General features: G+C 43.4%; 1 protein-coding gene across 3 annotated transcripts in view; it reads right to left on the reverse strand.

The window, feature by feature from the left end:
- Positions 1-1,198: 1,198 nt before the first annotated feature.
- LOC107290035 (NADPH--cytochrome P450 reductase) overlaps positions 1,199-16,195 on the reverse strand; it is a 51,884-nt gene continuing 36,887 nt past the window's right edge. For all 3 annotated transcript variants that reach the window (XM_015818876.1, XM_015818874.1, XM_015818875.1), the window contains 10 exons: positions 14,889-14,978; positions 13,718-13,816; positions 12,034-12,150; positions 10,964-11,082; positions 9,428-9,609; positions 7,625-7,774; positions 4,671-4,938; positions 3,623-3,768; positions 3,149-3,234; positions 1,199-2,270 (listed from right to left, as the gene is read on the reverse strand). In XM_015818876.1, coding sequence (XP_015674362.1) covers positions 2,126-2,270; positions 3,149-3,234; positions 3,623-3,768; positions 4,671-4,938; positions 7,625-7,774; positions 9,428-9,609; positions 10,964-11,082; positions 12,034-12,150; positions 13,718-13,816; positions 14,889-14,978 — 1,402 coding nt within the window. In that variant the 3' untranslated portion in view covers positions 1,199-2,125. The remainder of the gene's footprint in view (positions 2,271-3,148; positions 3,235-3,622; positions 3,769-4,670; positions 4,939-7,624; positions 7,775-9,427; positions 9,610-10,963; positions 11,083-12,033; positions 12,151-13,717; positions 13,817-14,888; positions 14,979-16,195) is intronic.

Genomic DNA, 16,195 nt, shown 5'->3' on the forward strand with positions numbered 1-16,195 from the left:
TCTAATGGTTAAGGCATCAAGCTAGAAAGCTGGAGACTGAGTTCTAGTCCCAATGTAGGCATGAAAGCTGGCTGGGTGACCTTGGGCATGTCACTCTCTCAGCCCAGCTCACTTCAAAGGCTGGTTGTTATGGGGGAAATAGGAGGAGGAAGGTGTGTTGGATTATGTTTGCCACCTTATTTGTAAAAAATAGTAAAGGCAGGATATAAATAAACATTTTTTAAAAAAAAAATACTAGGATGCATCGAATGTCATTTTGTTGGAATTGATTATCTAGTTGCTCCACCCGTCAAGAGAGATCCTGAAAGTTTTAAGACCTGCACCTTGTAGAATATTTAATCCTTTTGATTCATGAGTTAAAACTTGATTTCATTGTACTTTCAGTCCCAACTGAGGGTGCCTACCTTTGCTTCTCTTTGCGGTTCATGTTTGTTTGTGATACTCCTTTGAAGTAACTTATTTATGGTTAGGTTGTTGGCGATGGTATAACTTCTTTGTTGCTGAATCATGTGAAACTGGTTAGTTTATAAATACATTAAAATAGCAAGAAGGGCAAAAGAATACTCAAGAGAAAATATATTTGCATGTTTAAATGTGTCAGGGCACAGAACTTTAGACCTAGCATGTTGAGTCCTGAAACAGCACTATGAAGTACAGGGCGTCTGTAGAATCTGCTATGACTTTAGATGTCTTTTTTAACAGGAAGGCAGCATGGCAAAGACAGTCTACCCACAGATGTTCACCAGAATGGTAAAATATAATCACCCAGTGGAGGGTGATCATTTCTCCAAATGCCAGATTGTTGTGACTAAGGCTAGAAGCACTACCTTCTAACCAGCAGGTGTTTGCATTCTGGTGAAATATACCCTTTAAAAAGTCCCAGACAAACTCTACTACACTAATGGAACTTTTCACTTCCTTTCCTTTTCTTCTCTCCCACTTCCCATCCAAGTTTTGACTGTAGATAGTAAGCAAATTGCAAAACTAAATATACTACTGGGGGGAAAGGTACACATTTTCTCATGCATGGCCCTACAGAGTTAAATTATAATCAAAGTATACATAAATATGCTTGGTTCTTAGGAAGCAAAGCTTCCTCACCTGCTGTTTTAACAATTACAGCTATGGCTTTGTAGCTGGCAAAACCTCCAGTCTCCCTTCCCTGCAAAAGTCCACACAGAGGCAGAAGAGGCAGAACAAAAGAATCAGAGGTTATTTTATTTCAAGAACAAGTCTTCTTAAAATTATGTACAATCGGGGTTCAGAAGAGCAGCACGGGACTGCAGGCATCAGAGCTGGGATCAGCCTCAGTCCAGGATCAAAGGAACAAAGCAAGGGAGAAATGGAAAGGGTGGTTTGGAGAGCGCTCACACTCATGTAAAATAAGTTTCCCCCAAGAGGGGAAGAACAAAGTGAGATACCCGAAGCAGGTTCTTCTCTGCTCCATGCTGAGGCACAGCATCTAGATCCACCATCACCCTCCACACATGCCTGTTAACACACAGGAAGATGAGAGTTTCATTTTACTGATCCTTCTTGTAAACCACTGCTGCTATCCCTTGCCTTCCAAACGATTCCTTCTGCCTCCTCTTCAGACATTTCCCTGGCACCTATCCCACATGAATCCCAACAACTAGCTACTGACCAAAATGAAAATCGTTGCCAAAATGTATTCTTCAGTGCAACCCAAGAAAGACCCCGGCCTGTTGATCAGGCTAAATGGGACTGTTGAAGGGCCAAGGTCATCTAAGCACCATGTCCACCCAAGCAGAGATACCTGTGAGACAAGAAGGGTGGTTCCTTTTTGTTGGGCAAAGAACGGGCAGGAAACCCACCCTCAGATATGTCCTGTAGCAGCTACCAACCAAAGAAAGAAAGAAAAAGTGTGAGAGAGAAACAGACATGCCGGTATTTCTCCACTGCTCTGAGAGTCTAGCTCAATGCAATTAGATCTTGCCATAGAAAACCAAAGCCCACTAAATTCATCCTGTCTAACAGGGAAGGGGTAGGAGCTGGAGAAAGTCAAGGTATGCACAGATGCTTCCCTGGAGGCAGAATGATGAGTCCTTGCCCTGCTCTTCCACCAGCCACCTGAGACACCCCTCCTTTCTGCAGTAAGTGCCCCCTAACTCCAAACATCCAAGGAGTATCGGCCCTTGGTCATCAATTTCTTGACATAGTCCACAGCCTGCTGCTGGTTCATCTTGCCATATTCAGCTACAATCTCGTAAAAGGTATTCTGAACATCCCGGGCCATGTTGCGTGCATCACTAGAAGGAGGGAAAAAAATAGAGAGTAAAGGGTAAGTCAGACAGTGAAGAGCAGTGGCTAGAAATCAAGGGAGATAAAACTCAATGAGCAGGCTTGGAGAAATGGCATCTTGCCAATTTCAGAGAACTCGGGTGCAGACAAATTCTGCCTTTCAACCCTGTGGAGGAAAACAGAATCTAAAGATGGGCAGGTGCAAGGTGAGGACTATAATATTTTATAGATCTAAGTGACACAAGCACACTAAACGTCCAGTTGCATGCAGAAGGTCCCATTTCAGTCCCATTTATTTCCAGGCAGAACTAGGAAATGTCCCCACTTGAATTTCCCTCCTCCCAAAATTGTGCCATTTATCTACTGATTGGGACAGGGAAACAGAATTCCTTCAACTAAGCCAGTTTGATAGGACCTGTAGTCTCCATGGATAGTTGCTAGGTCAGCTGCTGGGTTGGAATGGCATAAGAAAGCTTCTTAGACGTATAGTTGGCTATTTCTTGAAACAAAATCAAAGCTTCTCTTGATGAAGTTAAAGACTGACGTTTGTGGGAAGACAGATGGGCACCATATTAGGAGACTGACTGACATTCAGTCGTCATATCCAGGGAAGTTCAACCACTTCCCTAACTTGAATTATTTTGAATATTTTTGCGCTTTCGGCAAATTCTCCTGCAAATTCATATTGATAATTTACATACTTTGCAACCTTTCCTGATACCCTCAGATATTAATACCAGAATTTCCAGCCAGCACGGCACTGCTGTTTTCTTTCTAACTCTTCTGCCCCAGGGACAAAATTACTAATTACTTGTTTTCAAGTCAATTTCTGACTGCTCGCTGCTGCAAGAACACCTGTGAACAAGAAGAGCCTTGCCATCCTTACCCGCACACGTAGATGTGACCGTTTCCTTCGCTGATCAACTTCCAGACATGCTCCTTGTTCTTTTTTAGCAGGTGCTGCACATAAATCTGAAAGAGACAAAACTGGGTGTCAACGGGGCCTTAAGAGCTGCGTATATCGTCTGTGTCTCCTTCGCCATAAAGACTGGCATCTACTTTTTTTTTTTTTTAAAGGTAGATATGAGGACTGCTTTTGAAAAAAATAAAAATGGCTAGTCCAAAAATCAGCTGAACCAGACTGACAGCAGGGAATGACTTAGGAAATGGAAAATGTCTTTATCAATGTTTTCTAGAATTATGGAAAACACGGGCATATTTGGTTCTTTTTTCTCAACAGAAGATGATTATCCAAGCACAAAATATACAAACAGCCCATTTTTCAAGCAGACCAAGCCCAACAGGACAAGTGAATGCAAATGCCCACTGATGGTGGAACGTTTAGATAGAACAGGCTTACCTTTTCTGGCTGGTCCCTCGAGAAAGCCACATTGAGTTGAGTAAGGGCTCCTTCTTTGACAAATTTGGCAAGTTCTTCTTTGTAGATGTAGTCCTCCTTCTCGTGTCGGCAGCCAAAATACAGCACAGTCTCCCCAACCTCCTTGCCTAGAACACAAAGACATATATTCCTCAGTTCAGAGCTGCTGAGTGACCTTGTGTATCCTTGCAACAAAGAGCAACCTGAATGTGTTTCTTCGAATCTGAGCTCTAGTTCAGACAATATAACTGTTACTGACAAAGCAGTTTGGGAAATCACAAAACAGAAATCATTGAAGATAAAAATATGAAAGCTTTTTGTTTACAGAAGGGATAAACGTGAATTGGTTTGCAAAAAAAATCATTCACAGACAAATCAAAGATGGATTTTGCAAGCTGCCCAAAGTCTGCTGGAGTGTGTGGCCATAACCAGATGATGGTGGTGGTGGTGGTGGTGGTGGTGGTGGGGAGGAGGAGGAGGAGGAGGAGGAGGACGACGATGACGACAACGACAACGACAACGATGATTTACAGCAATTATACAAGGTGATACCAGCAAGAATGGACGGAAGCTTTACCTAGCTGAGGATCCAAGTTCTCACCCCAATTAGCCAGCTATCAGACAACTGTTTTAGGGAGGCCTTGAAGCAAGACACAAAAGCCATTGGGCACACACATTTAAGGCCAGAGTAAAAAGTGGTCAAGATGCTTGATTCAATGCAGGGAGACTTTAATTCAAGCCCCCACTCAACCACACAGCTCACCAAGCAGGCTCTGAACCAGTGACTCTGTCAGTTCAAGTTGCTTCACAGGGTGATTGTTTGGATGATAATGAGACAAGGTAACTCATATAAGTTGTCGGGAAAGAAATGTAACGACTTAAGATAAACAGCCTACTACTGCTTCTGCAGTGAATGCTCTTACTTTGCCACCATAGCTAACAGTCTGTGGATTTCGCTGTCTTGCTTTCCAAGCAATTTAACCTGGGGCCCCATTGTTGCTCAGGGGGCCAATCTGAGCTGAGCACTCACCTTGTTGTTTGAGCCAGCCCCGCTCCTGAATAAAACCGATGAAGGGAGCGATCCCTGTGCCTGGCCCAATCATGAGGACAGGAGTGTTAGGCTTGAAGGGCAGCCGGAACTGGGATTTCCGGACATACAAGGGCACGGTGGATTTGTGCCCATTCTCATTGGGTTGCTTGTTCTTCAGCCAGTTAGTAGCCACCCCTTTGTTTACTCGGTCCGTTTTGGTAGTGTACTCCACGACAACGGAACAGATATGGATGGAGTTTGGGTGTACCTGGAGAGGTGGTGAAATGCAAGGAAGAGCCATCAGGAGCTTTTAGAGACAGCAGCTCTAAAGTCCTAAATTACATTTACATCACACACTTTGCTTAGTGACAGAATTAATCTCTGTCCAGGGTTCAGACTGAATCATAAACAAACCAAATGAACTGAGGGCACGGAACATGCTGAGCTAACCAAAGTTAAAAGAAAAAAACAGAACAGAGTAACTGGAAGGGACTGGACTTGGAGGTCTTCCAGTCCAACACCTGCTCAAGCAGGAAACCCTATACCAGTGGTGGCGAACCTATGGCACGGGTGCCAGAGGCGGCACTCAGACCGCTCTCTGTGGGCACGCGCGCCGTCGCCCCAATCCTAGGCCTTCATCTGGGTTTTATAAAACCTTTTCACTTTAAGCCTTCGCCGCCGTGTGCAAAAAAAAAAAAAGTTCAATCAATCAGTCAATTTCAACTTCTTGCGGAAAAAAAAGATCTTGCAAAACTGGAATTGATTGATTGAACTTTTTAGTCCCACCCAGTCTGCCATTACCACTGCAGCCACGCCCACCCAATGGGCCACACCCACCCGGCACCCAACAATGCATAAGTGGGTTTTGGGTTGCAGTTTGGGCACTCGGTCTCTAAAAGGTTCACCATCACTGCCCTATACCATTTCAGACAAATGATTGTCCAATCTCTTCTTAATAATAATAATAATAATAATAATAATAATAATAATAATAATAAATAATAATAATAATAATAATAATAATAATAATAATAATAATAATAATAATAATAATAATAATAATAATAAAGTTGGAAGGGACCTTGAAGGTCATCTAGTCCAACCCCCTGCTCAGGCAGGAAACCCTATACCATTTCGGACAAATGGCTGTCCAGTCTCTTCTTAAAAACTTGTACAGACAAGAACTGTGACTTGGGTTTCCTAGGAGTACAAGGAGGCAGAGAAGCCCAGAACTGAGAACTAGATTCCGACTTCAATACTGAAAGATAGTAAGGTTCAAATACAAGTTTCTAGTGAAATATGACCACAAAAATATGCTCAATATTTAGGCAATGTCTCAGTGGATTTTCAGACATCAGAAAAAAACCGAGTAAGGGAGATAGGCAACCTTGTAGACCAGGGGTAGTCAACCTTGGCTCTTTTATGACTCGTGGACTTCAACTCCCAGAATTCCTGAGCCAGCACAGCTGGCTCAGGAATTCTGGGAGTTGAAGTCCACGAGTCATAAAAGAGCCAAGGTTGACTACCCCTGTTGTAGACCATCCAGTCCAAACCCTTGCTAGATGCAGGAAATCCAGAATTACAACACATCCGGGGAGTTGTCCTGTCTTGGCTTGACGGCCTCTCTCTAATGAGGTGGTACAGAGTCCTCAAGTTTTCAGATCGATTGCTTGATTATGAGCCATCAAGTTGGTTTCAATTCTTGGCAGCCACATGGATAGATTTTATCCATGATGATCTGTTCCTAATTGGTTCCAATTTTTGAACTGTTCTTACTGAAAACTGAATGTTAAAGAAACTTTAGACTATTCGGCTGACTTTTCTGTATATAAAGATCCTGAAAACTAGATCTTCCTTTCAAACAGCAGGCAACAAATAGTTGCCTTCTTACATATGGCAGCTCTTTGGGTTTTGAAGAGCATTTTCCTGATCTTTTCTTCTCTCTCCATCTGCTCTCCATACCCAGGACCATTTGTTGCCTTCATTTGAACCCAGTTTGCCACAAACCTTTTCTAGTGCTCAGAACTTGGCACAGGTCTAACCAGCGTTAAATACAACAAGACCATTACTTCCTTTGGTGGAATTAACATAGGATGAAAAAAATCTTCTTCACATTAGGGAAGATCACGAGGAGGCAGTGCCGTCAGCATTTTCGTGCCTTTTCCATCATTCCTTGCAATTAGTGAAATCATTAATTTCACCCCCTTCTTTTACAAATCATTTCTTTCTAATAAAACATTTGTAAGAGCTGTAACCCAACTCCTGACATCTTTAAACTTCTCATCAATGACTGTTCAGGTTGTGACATTGCAATAGGGCAGTGGTTCTCAACCTTTTTAATGCCGCGACCCCAACCGGTCGTAAGTCGAGGACTAAACCGGTCGTAAGTCGAGGACTAAACCGGTCGTAAGTCGAGGACTACCCAACCGGTCGTAAGTCGAGGACTTTCCCTGCCCGGGAGCGCCGCACATGCGTGGTTCCGCCCCCTGCGCCGGCCGAGGCGTAGCTGGCAAACGGCAGAGACGGAGCAGGCCGACCACCAGCTGGCCCAGCCCAAGGGAGGTAAGGCACCCGCCGGAAAAGGGGGAAAAAATGGCAGACAAAAAATAATGGCGGACAAAAAAAATGGCGGACAGCCTTGCTTGGCGACCCCCGTGAAATGGTCGATCAACCCCAAATGGGGTCCCGACCCACAGGTTGAGAACCACTGCAATAGGGAGATTCATTGTTGCTAAAAGTGAGGGGGGAAGACTCACACAAAATATCAACTGTCATTCCAGCTAGCCTAGGAAAAGTGAAAGGTCATTTTCGACTAAGGCAAAAACCTAAGGACTGGGTCTGGGCGGGTAGAAGAACTAAAGTACACATGTTGTAGTTTAAAAAAAGGTAACAGAAAAAATTACACTGGGTTGTCAAGCAGGAGAGATCTTGGCATGCCTTGCCAGTGTGCTCACCTTGGATGTGGAAGCGATGGAGTAATAGCGGGCTTGAAGACGGGGAAGCAGTTCACAAAGGTGGTCAATAGGAGGCCGCAGAGAAGGTGTGTCCTGCAGGATAGCCAGGATATTCCTCCGGGACTCAACAACCCAGCTGAGATACAAAGTCTGGATCAAGCAAACATTTATGTTAGGGGATAAAGTGATCCATGTGGATTTATTTTCAAAAAAGGTCAGTTCTAGACAAATCAACTCTGGGCTTAAGGTCTCTCTTTACTTGATATACTCAGGAGGGGCTTTGGGCTGTAACTTCCATCCACCCTAGATTGCATAGCATAACAGTTACATCCAGTGTATCGGGAGGATGGGAAATAATGGAAGAGTGCTCTAAGTCAGGGCTTTTCAACCAGTGGTACGAGTACCACCTGTGGTACATTGGCACCTGACAGGTGGTACGTGACCATCCTAGAAAAGTGGTAGCGGGGGAGGGGAATGAGCTGAACTGGTGGCAGCACCGCACAAGATGGCTGGAGTTGCAGGGCTGTCAGGGCTCAGCGGAAGCGCCAGGATCAGTGCCACTTTCCAGCTGATTGGGGCTCTGGGGCTATCGGGGCTCAGTGGAAGCGCCAGGATCAGCGCAAGGCTCCAGCTGGAGCTCGGCGCTGATCCTGGTGCTTCTGCTGAGCCCTGAAGAAGCACCAATCAGCTGGAAAGCAGCACTGATCCTGGCGCTTCTACTGAGCCCAGAAGAAGCGCCGATCAGCTGGAATGTTGCCTTACCTCCAGGGTCTTGTGATTTACATTCAGATGCTTGGCAACTGATTCATATTTATGATGGTCACAGTCTCCCAGGGTCATGTGAAGTGACCAAAACCTGCTGCAACCACCCAACAGATGGGGGGAATAAAAACCAACCACACCACACACCACCCCCACTGCCAATCCTCAACAGAAATGCTCACAATGAAAACCTCGGACAGGAGGAAGAGCGCCGCCGGGCGGGCAGGCAGGTGTCTTGCTCGGCTGTGGCTTGGGGGGCACTTTTTTCAGTGCCACTGTAACTTCGAACAGTCACTAAGTGAACTGTTGTAAGTCGAGGACTACCTGTACTTCATCACTTTTTTCCTTTTTTTTTTTTTGGGTCATCAAGTTTTTGACACCTTGCTAGGCGACTGGTGGTACTTGGATATTGCCATATCCTAAAAGTGGTACAATGGGTGAAAAGGTTGAAAAGCCCTGCTTTAAGTTAATTGAGGAAGAACGACTGCAAGGGCTGGCTTAGCAGAAGACAACTGGCTACTTCCTATCCTACCAAATCTGATGTGTAGGCACCACCATGTGGAGATTCCCAGTCCTGCTTTTTAAGTTTCGAGTCATCATTCAGGATGGGATTTTCCATGGGCTAAAACAGCAATACTGATAACCCAGACACTGTCAATCCCTATTCCATTCCATTTCTGCCTTACCAGAAGAATAGACTAGGAGAATCTAAGTGAGACATGGATCAAGCATGTCTATCTTCCCACTTGGCATTTCACCCTTGAAAACAGCTTCTGTACTATTTTGCTTGTCTGATTCAAAGAAAATTGGAAATCCCCTATGTCTACCAATTCCAACAAGTTCTCCTTCAAAGGCTCAATGTAGGATTTTGCAGATCAGGGCTGCAAAAATACAGAGGACCACCAGATGGCAGTATACTGAGTTTTTGCCTTTATCTTTGCCACCATCTACTGGTGGCCTGGTTTGCTGCAACCCAAATTTGGTGGCACTAACCACAGATGACATTTTGGTAACATTACGTGAACGCAGATCAGTACCCACCTTGCCTTCAGCAGAGGAGGAGGCCATCTTGCGCAGTTTCTCCTGTTCACTGGCATTTGTGGCATATTGAGCCAACTCATAGAGAACATTAGTGCGTGGTGGATTAGTGATATCCAAATAGTAGGTCAGGGCTGTGCGGTATGAAGTTGGGCAAGGGAACGGATGCTTCTTGTTGGATTCCTCTGTAGAGAAGAGAAGAGAGAATGAGTTCAGAAATTCAAATATAAATCTCCAAATCTTGCATAAAGAGCCCGAGCAACAATCCTGACAATTCTAACTGAGACTGAAAGGTTAAGATCAACCACAGCTTTCATAGTCATAACCAATGACTAACAAACTGAGCTTCCACCACTGTGATGCAAAGACAAAACATCAGCTTTCTAACAGGTCATATTCTAATCTTCTCCAACCTAGCATGGACCCAGCTAAGAACTATAGGAGCTGAAGTTCATACACCTGGATGGCATTCATACAGGGAAGGTAATCTACTCAGTTCTTAACTCTGCTCTCAGCTGGACAATTCTGTTGCACCAATGTTGTTCTACTGCTTTGGTAGTTATGGAGACCAGATCCATGTGCCCCAGTGCACAATGCAGGCTGGACAGGTGGGCAAAAACAGGACAAAAAAAAATTCATTAAAGCATCCCATTTCCAAAGTGTTCGTGTGAGATAAGGTCACCTTGCAAGGGGAAAGAAAGATCTCATGTGATGAAAGAAACCAGCACACTTGAAATCTGAGAAATAATCACATTAGGGCACACAATGCAACAGAACAAACAGTTCGCTAAGCTGAAATATGAAACAAAGGAGGAGTCCTCAGTTCAGTGTTTACCACCTCCTCCCTTGCCATCCACACTGTAACACAGACACAATAGCAATGGCTCTGTTAAGAGCGTAGGCGGCAGCGCTAAAAGCTGCCAACTGCTGAGCCTAGAATCTATTGGAGATTCAGCTGGAAGACTCATTCGGTAACCCCCAAAATGCAAGTGAAGCATGTCTGCCCCCATCAGCTAATACATATTCCCAACAGGCTTAGCAAGTTTGGCAGGTCTCCCCACTTTAAATGTTGCAGCCTCAAGATTCATAAAGAGGGCCGAATAAGACTGCAGAGTATCTTAATCGAGCAACCTGATTGGGCAATTGGATGTAAACGCCCTTGAAATCAGGTGTGGAAACTAGTTCTGCCAGAAATGAATCCCAGCTTCAAATAGTTGCTCTGGCACAGATTGGAATTATGCCAGCATGAAACTTTTTGCTGCAGCAACTGTCAAAAAATGAGAACTGTCTGTGAAAAGCAAAGTACACTCTTAGCTATGTGCATCTCTGCCAGGGGCTCTTTTGATAAAAATGACAGGAAGGCGTCTAATGCTTTACAGTTATTGGGAACAGCACATTCCATCAGCCACAGTTTGTATGGTAAAGAAGAATGGGGATGGTTGCTCAAAAGATCTGATAAAATAGGGAGAAACATTTTGCACCGTCAAGTTTTCAAAACAAAAAAGCTCATAAACAAAGAGGGCGTCTTTATATACTCACCATCTAAATTGTTTAAGGAGATCACTGCATCCAAATCAGCACTAAGTATTTCACCCAGTTGATTCACCAGTGAAGTATCATTGGCTGGATATACAGCAATATGGTCTCCAGATTCATACCTGGGAAAGAAAGCAAGAGGCTGAGTTTTTAAATCATGTAAGGTACAGTTTAACTATGGTCTGTTGAATAAATCACTGCTGTCTGCATCCATACAACACGCTAAGCCAAAACAAAAGCATATTATGGTTTAGTGAACCACAGCCAGATAGTTTAGTCTGAACCAGGTCACTGAAATACATCTTTGGATTCACAATCCTTGTTAAAGGTCCCCACAAAGCCTGGGAATTCTTTAAGAGTATTAATCCAATAGCATTTCATCTCTATTACAATGAAGTCAGATCTTTTAAAGCTCAAGGAGGCAAATCCTTTGACACAGATTGAAGGCTGCATTCACACAATGTGTTTCAGTTAGTTATTGAATTTATCCATAAAGATAGTCCTCGCTTAATGACCACAATTGGGACCAACAACTTCTTTACCAAGTGACATGGTTATTAAGCAAGACATCACATGACTGCAACTTGCGATTTTACTGCCAGTTTCTCCATCAACTGTTTGTTGGAAGCTGGCTGTGAAGCGCACAAATGCCTGCCAGTTGATTAATGCCCAAATGTTTATCTCACATGATCACAGAGACACTACAACAGTCATAAATGCAAGGGCTGGTTGTTAAGTTACTTTTTCAGCCCTATTGTAACCTTGAATGGTTGCTAAATAGGGCAGTCATTAATCAAGGTCTACTTGTACTCAGAGTTTGTGCAATGCAATGAACTAATAATTAATCAATTGTGTTACTTAATACAATGTGCTAATCCACACACAAAAAAATAATTTAGGTTATCCATAACCAAGTTTAACACGTTGTACAAACGCAGCCTCTAACTCTTTAACTGACCTGGTTAACTATGTGTTTTGTCAACACAGCCATTAAGCCTGTGTTTAAAGCAAGCTTCTTCATTCCAGTGCCCTGCAGCTTTGATGATTCCAGAATCTCCAAAATTCCCATTTACCTGATTTTAGACCCAGTGATGTCCAGTTCATGATGCACTAGGTGCCTCTCTCCACCTTGGTTGAGCTTCCGGTTCAAAGTAACTGGGGCCAAATAGGGATTCTTGGCATCAAATGGTCTAGAAGGAACCCCAGGAGACATATCTGGTTAATGACTCGAATGGTTTATTGCACTGCAATTGGGTCTTCTGAACACATACTGAAGGAGGTCCTGGCAAGACAGGGCCCCAAAAGCAACAGTTTGCAATGATATCCATGCTATGAAGCCCTCTGCCCATCCACCCCTGCCCCAGTATGCCAGGCACTCTCTCTAGTGGATTTCTATAGAGCAATTCATGCAATACCTTTTTATATCATCTTTCTTTTTCTATTTTGTAAATCACCAGGAGCTGCTTGAGCAACTATACCAAGTTTGCTTCCACATAGCTCTACATAGCATCAACCGTCCTTCAGAATTTAAAAAAAATGAAACCAATAGCTAAAATATCATGAGATTCTGGTGTCTTCATGAACGCTCATTTGCTTTTGACTAAATGGAAAAAAAAAATTGCTGAAGTTTTCTACCCGCCCATTATATCCACTGCTCTGATAGCACATCTAATGCGGAAGTCACACACTAAAGTAGGAGCAATTGAGACTCCTATAGTTTGGCCACAATTAGCTGTCTCCCAGGTAGCTCTTTTCCATGGAGGCTCCCTTTGTTCTTTCTTAAAGGAAAACTTCAGAAAACTGTGAGCGTCTCGTGATCCTACCATTTTTCACCTGCCCTTGTTACAGGAAGCAGTTTTCAAAGACTGTATGGCAGCCACCCAGCAGCCACTCAGTCCACCAAGACTGGGTGCAATTTAGTAATATTTCTTTAATATACAGTTGTTCACAAATGGACATTCTTATTCACAACTGGATGAGGGCTTCCCCTTGTTAAGAACTCTCCTTAAGTTACTGCACCCCTTTTCATGGGGATTTCTCTAAATGGGATTTTAAAGAGAAGAGATTGCTTCTTGAATTGTATTGTTTTTATTGTCTGTGTGCCCTGCTGATTTCATATACCACTCTTTGTCCCTTTAGGAATAAGAAGGGAAAGTAATAATAATAATTAAGTAGAAGATGGAGGAGAAGCAGCAGCAGAAGTTCTAATAACACTAATAAAGGGAGGAGGAGGAGGAAATAGTAATAATTTTAAAAGGAAGCAGGAAGAAGAGAAGGAACTACAACAGAAGAAAAACTATTACTGTTACCACTATTATTGTGATAACGAAGATACATTTACAGTTTTCCTTGTAAGGGAAATTCAAATATTTCAATACAGTCAAGATTTTATTGTTGCAGTTTGAGAAATGCTTATAAGCAATTCAGCCTCTACCTGTGGTGTGGAATGTAGTCTAGTCTGGATTCCCAAAAGGAAGGGACTGCATTCCAGAGGGCAAAGAGGCAGCAAAGCTTAGACAGTTTGGCCAAGAGAATGAGAATTAAGAAGGCTCCTTCCTAGCAATTCTCATAGTATATCTATGGTGATGCAAACGGTTGCATTCGTTTGGCAGGACTTCTGTCTATAGATGAAGTACAATAAAGGAAATTCCACGTGTCTTTCCTGGTTGGGGATGGGGGGGGGCGCCACTAGCTAATGCTTGGAGGGTTTTGACCTTGCATGCCTTGTTTGTCTCCGTCTCCCTTTTGGTAACTTACGGTTTCTGGTTCTCATAGCTCTTGAGGCGTCCCATTTCACCTATGTAAACTTTGGCTGGGGCAATGTCTTTGTGAACCACCAGCTCGTACTGCCGAATGCTAGAGAAAAAAAGAAAGGAAATAAAAATTTGTGTTAGAAAGTCAGCTTGGTCTAGTGCAGTGGTGGCGAACTTATGGCACGGGTGCCAGAGGCAGCACTCAGAGCCCTCTCTGTGGGCATGCGCGCCGTCACCCCAGTCCTAGGCCTTCAGCTGGGTTTTATAAAACCTTTTCGCTTTAGGCCTCCGCCGCCGTCAGCAAAAAAAAAAAAAAAAAAGTTCAATCAGTCAATTTCAACTTCTCGCGGCGAAAAAAAAGATCTTGCAAAGTTGGAATTGATTGGTTGAACTTTTTAGTCCCACCCAGTCTGCTGTTACCACTGCAGCAACGCCCACCCAATGGGCCATGCCCACCCAATGGGCCACACCCACCCAATGGGCCACACCCACCCGGCACTCGACGATGCATAAGTGGGTTTTGGGTTGCAGTTTGGGCACTCGGTCTCTAAAAGGTTCGCCATCACTGGTCTAGTGGTTAAGGGACTAGGCTAGAAAGTACGACACCATGAGTTCAAGTCCCACTTTAGCCATTAAAGCCAGCTGAGTGAATTTGGGCCAGTCACTCTGTCTCAGTCCAACCACCTCACAGGATTGTTGTTGTGGGGAAAATAGGAGAAAGGTAGGCTGGATATGTTCATTGTCTTGAGTTATTTTTAAAAATAATAAAGGCAGGGTACAAATAAATAAATAGATGCTGGGTTTTCAATTTCAGGAGTCAGAGTGGGAGGGAGCTCATATTGCCACATGGTGAACCTGGAGGCAGTCATTAAGGGACTCCCCCATGATCAGAGCAGAGCCACAAGGCTGGGGGGTTTTTTCTGTCCTCCTTCTACCTGCCTTATTTTTCCAAGAGCAGTTTATCATAGGTTACATGATGGGAGTGGATAGAGCCACCATCTTCTCTCTTTGCTGGCACCAGGCAAAACTGCTCTTGCTAGAGCTCAGAACTGCTTACTTGAAGACTACTTTGGAAATGAAGCTGAGAACCACCTGTGCCCCAACCTCCTCTTTGCAGAAGGTGTACCAGTGGTTCCCAAGCTCTCTTCTCTTACTAGTTGCTATTCCACACTGACCTGGATTCATCTCCTGTGGCTTCCACGCCAAAATGTTCACACACTGCTGGCCAAAACTGTTCACGCCAAGTGATGAAATCTTCTTCCAAGCTGTTGGAAACAGTGAAGGGGGAGATGAGGAAAACCAAAGGCATCATATTCAATATCCAGTATACAGATTGAAGATTCTCAACCTCAGCAACGTTAAGATTCCAACTTCCCATTAGCTGTGGAATTCTGGGAGTTGAAGTCCACACATTTTAAAGTAACTAGGGCTGAGCAACCCTGATCCAGATCCTTCACCTTATCATCCCTTCTGACTTTATAAGGAAGAGCTGATTCAATCATGTAGCCCTCTGATCAGTTGCAGAAATGGCAACGTCAGTTCTATTGGCATTTTGTATGGGAGGTCAAAGGCCAAATCCAAAAGACAGTCCTGTAGCTTTAAAAACTGCATTCAGGAGGAAGTTCAACTGATACTACTCTTGCGTAAATGTATTGCTTTACTTGTTGAGCTGGATCTGGCATTTTACACAACAAACAAGCTTTACAGAAGGGTTTGGAAGAGGTGCTAATTTTTCAGCTTGTAGGCAGTTCCTGACCTTTTGAACAGCAAAATAATAACTGCAGTCCAAAGAAGTAAGCAAGGCTAAAATTATATTTGAGTTCATTTTAATGCAATTAAAAATGTGTCTTATAAAGTGAAGTTAATTAAATTCATAGAGTTTGGTTATTTCAGGGTTCACCTATCTCCCATAGTATCCACCAGCTGATTCAATCTGGGAGGGTTGGTGTGCTGTAGGTTCCTTCAATTAAGCAATGGCATTTATTGAGACCCCAGAAATATGCCTTTTCTGTAGTAATGCCTGCCTTCTGGAATGAGGTTCTCCCAAGATCTGAACAGCCCCCCACCCTGGGGTTACAAAAGAGTCTGAAGGCCTGGCTCTTTATTCAGGCCTTGCCAAGTTTGACACCCCTGACCTAGATTGTTCTCTTTTGTTTTCACCCAGTTTGTTATTCTACCAGCTCTACCCTTTTTGGTTTCTTGTTGTTTTTATTGTTGTGTTTTTCATGCTTAAATTAAAATCTCTAAATTGCCCAGAGCTGCTGGGAATTGGGTGGCATACAGATATAGTAACAATAAGAGTGGAAATAATAATGTTGAAATCATAAATGCAACCATTTTTTTTCCTCCTTATATTAAAAATTATAATTGCATGGTAATTTCAGGAGGGCTCTGCAGGGACACATCCAAGCTTCCTTAGGATTTACTTATATAATAAAATATACAATTAACTATGCATAATATATGCATAATTTAATGTATG

This window comes from Protobothrops mucrosquamatus, unplaced genomic scaffold, assembly GCF_001527695.2.
Source record: "Protobothrops mucrosquamatus isolate PMUCROS unplaced genomic scaffold, P.Mucros_1.0 scaffold807, whole genome shotgun sequence".
Lineage (NCBI taxonomy): Eukaryota > Metazoa > Chordata > Lepidosauria > Squamata > Viperidae > Protobothrops > Protobothrops mucrosquamatus.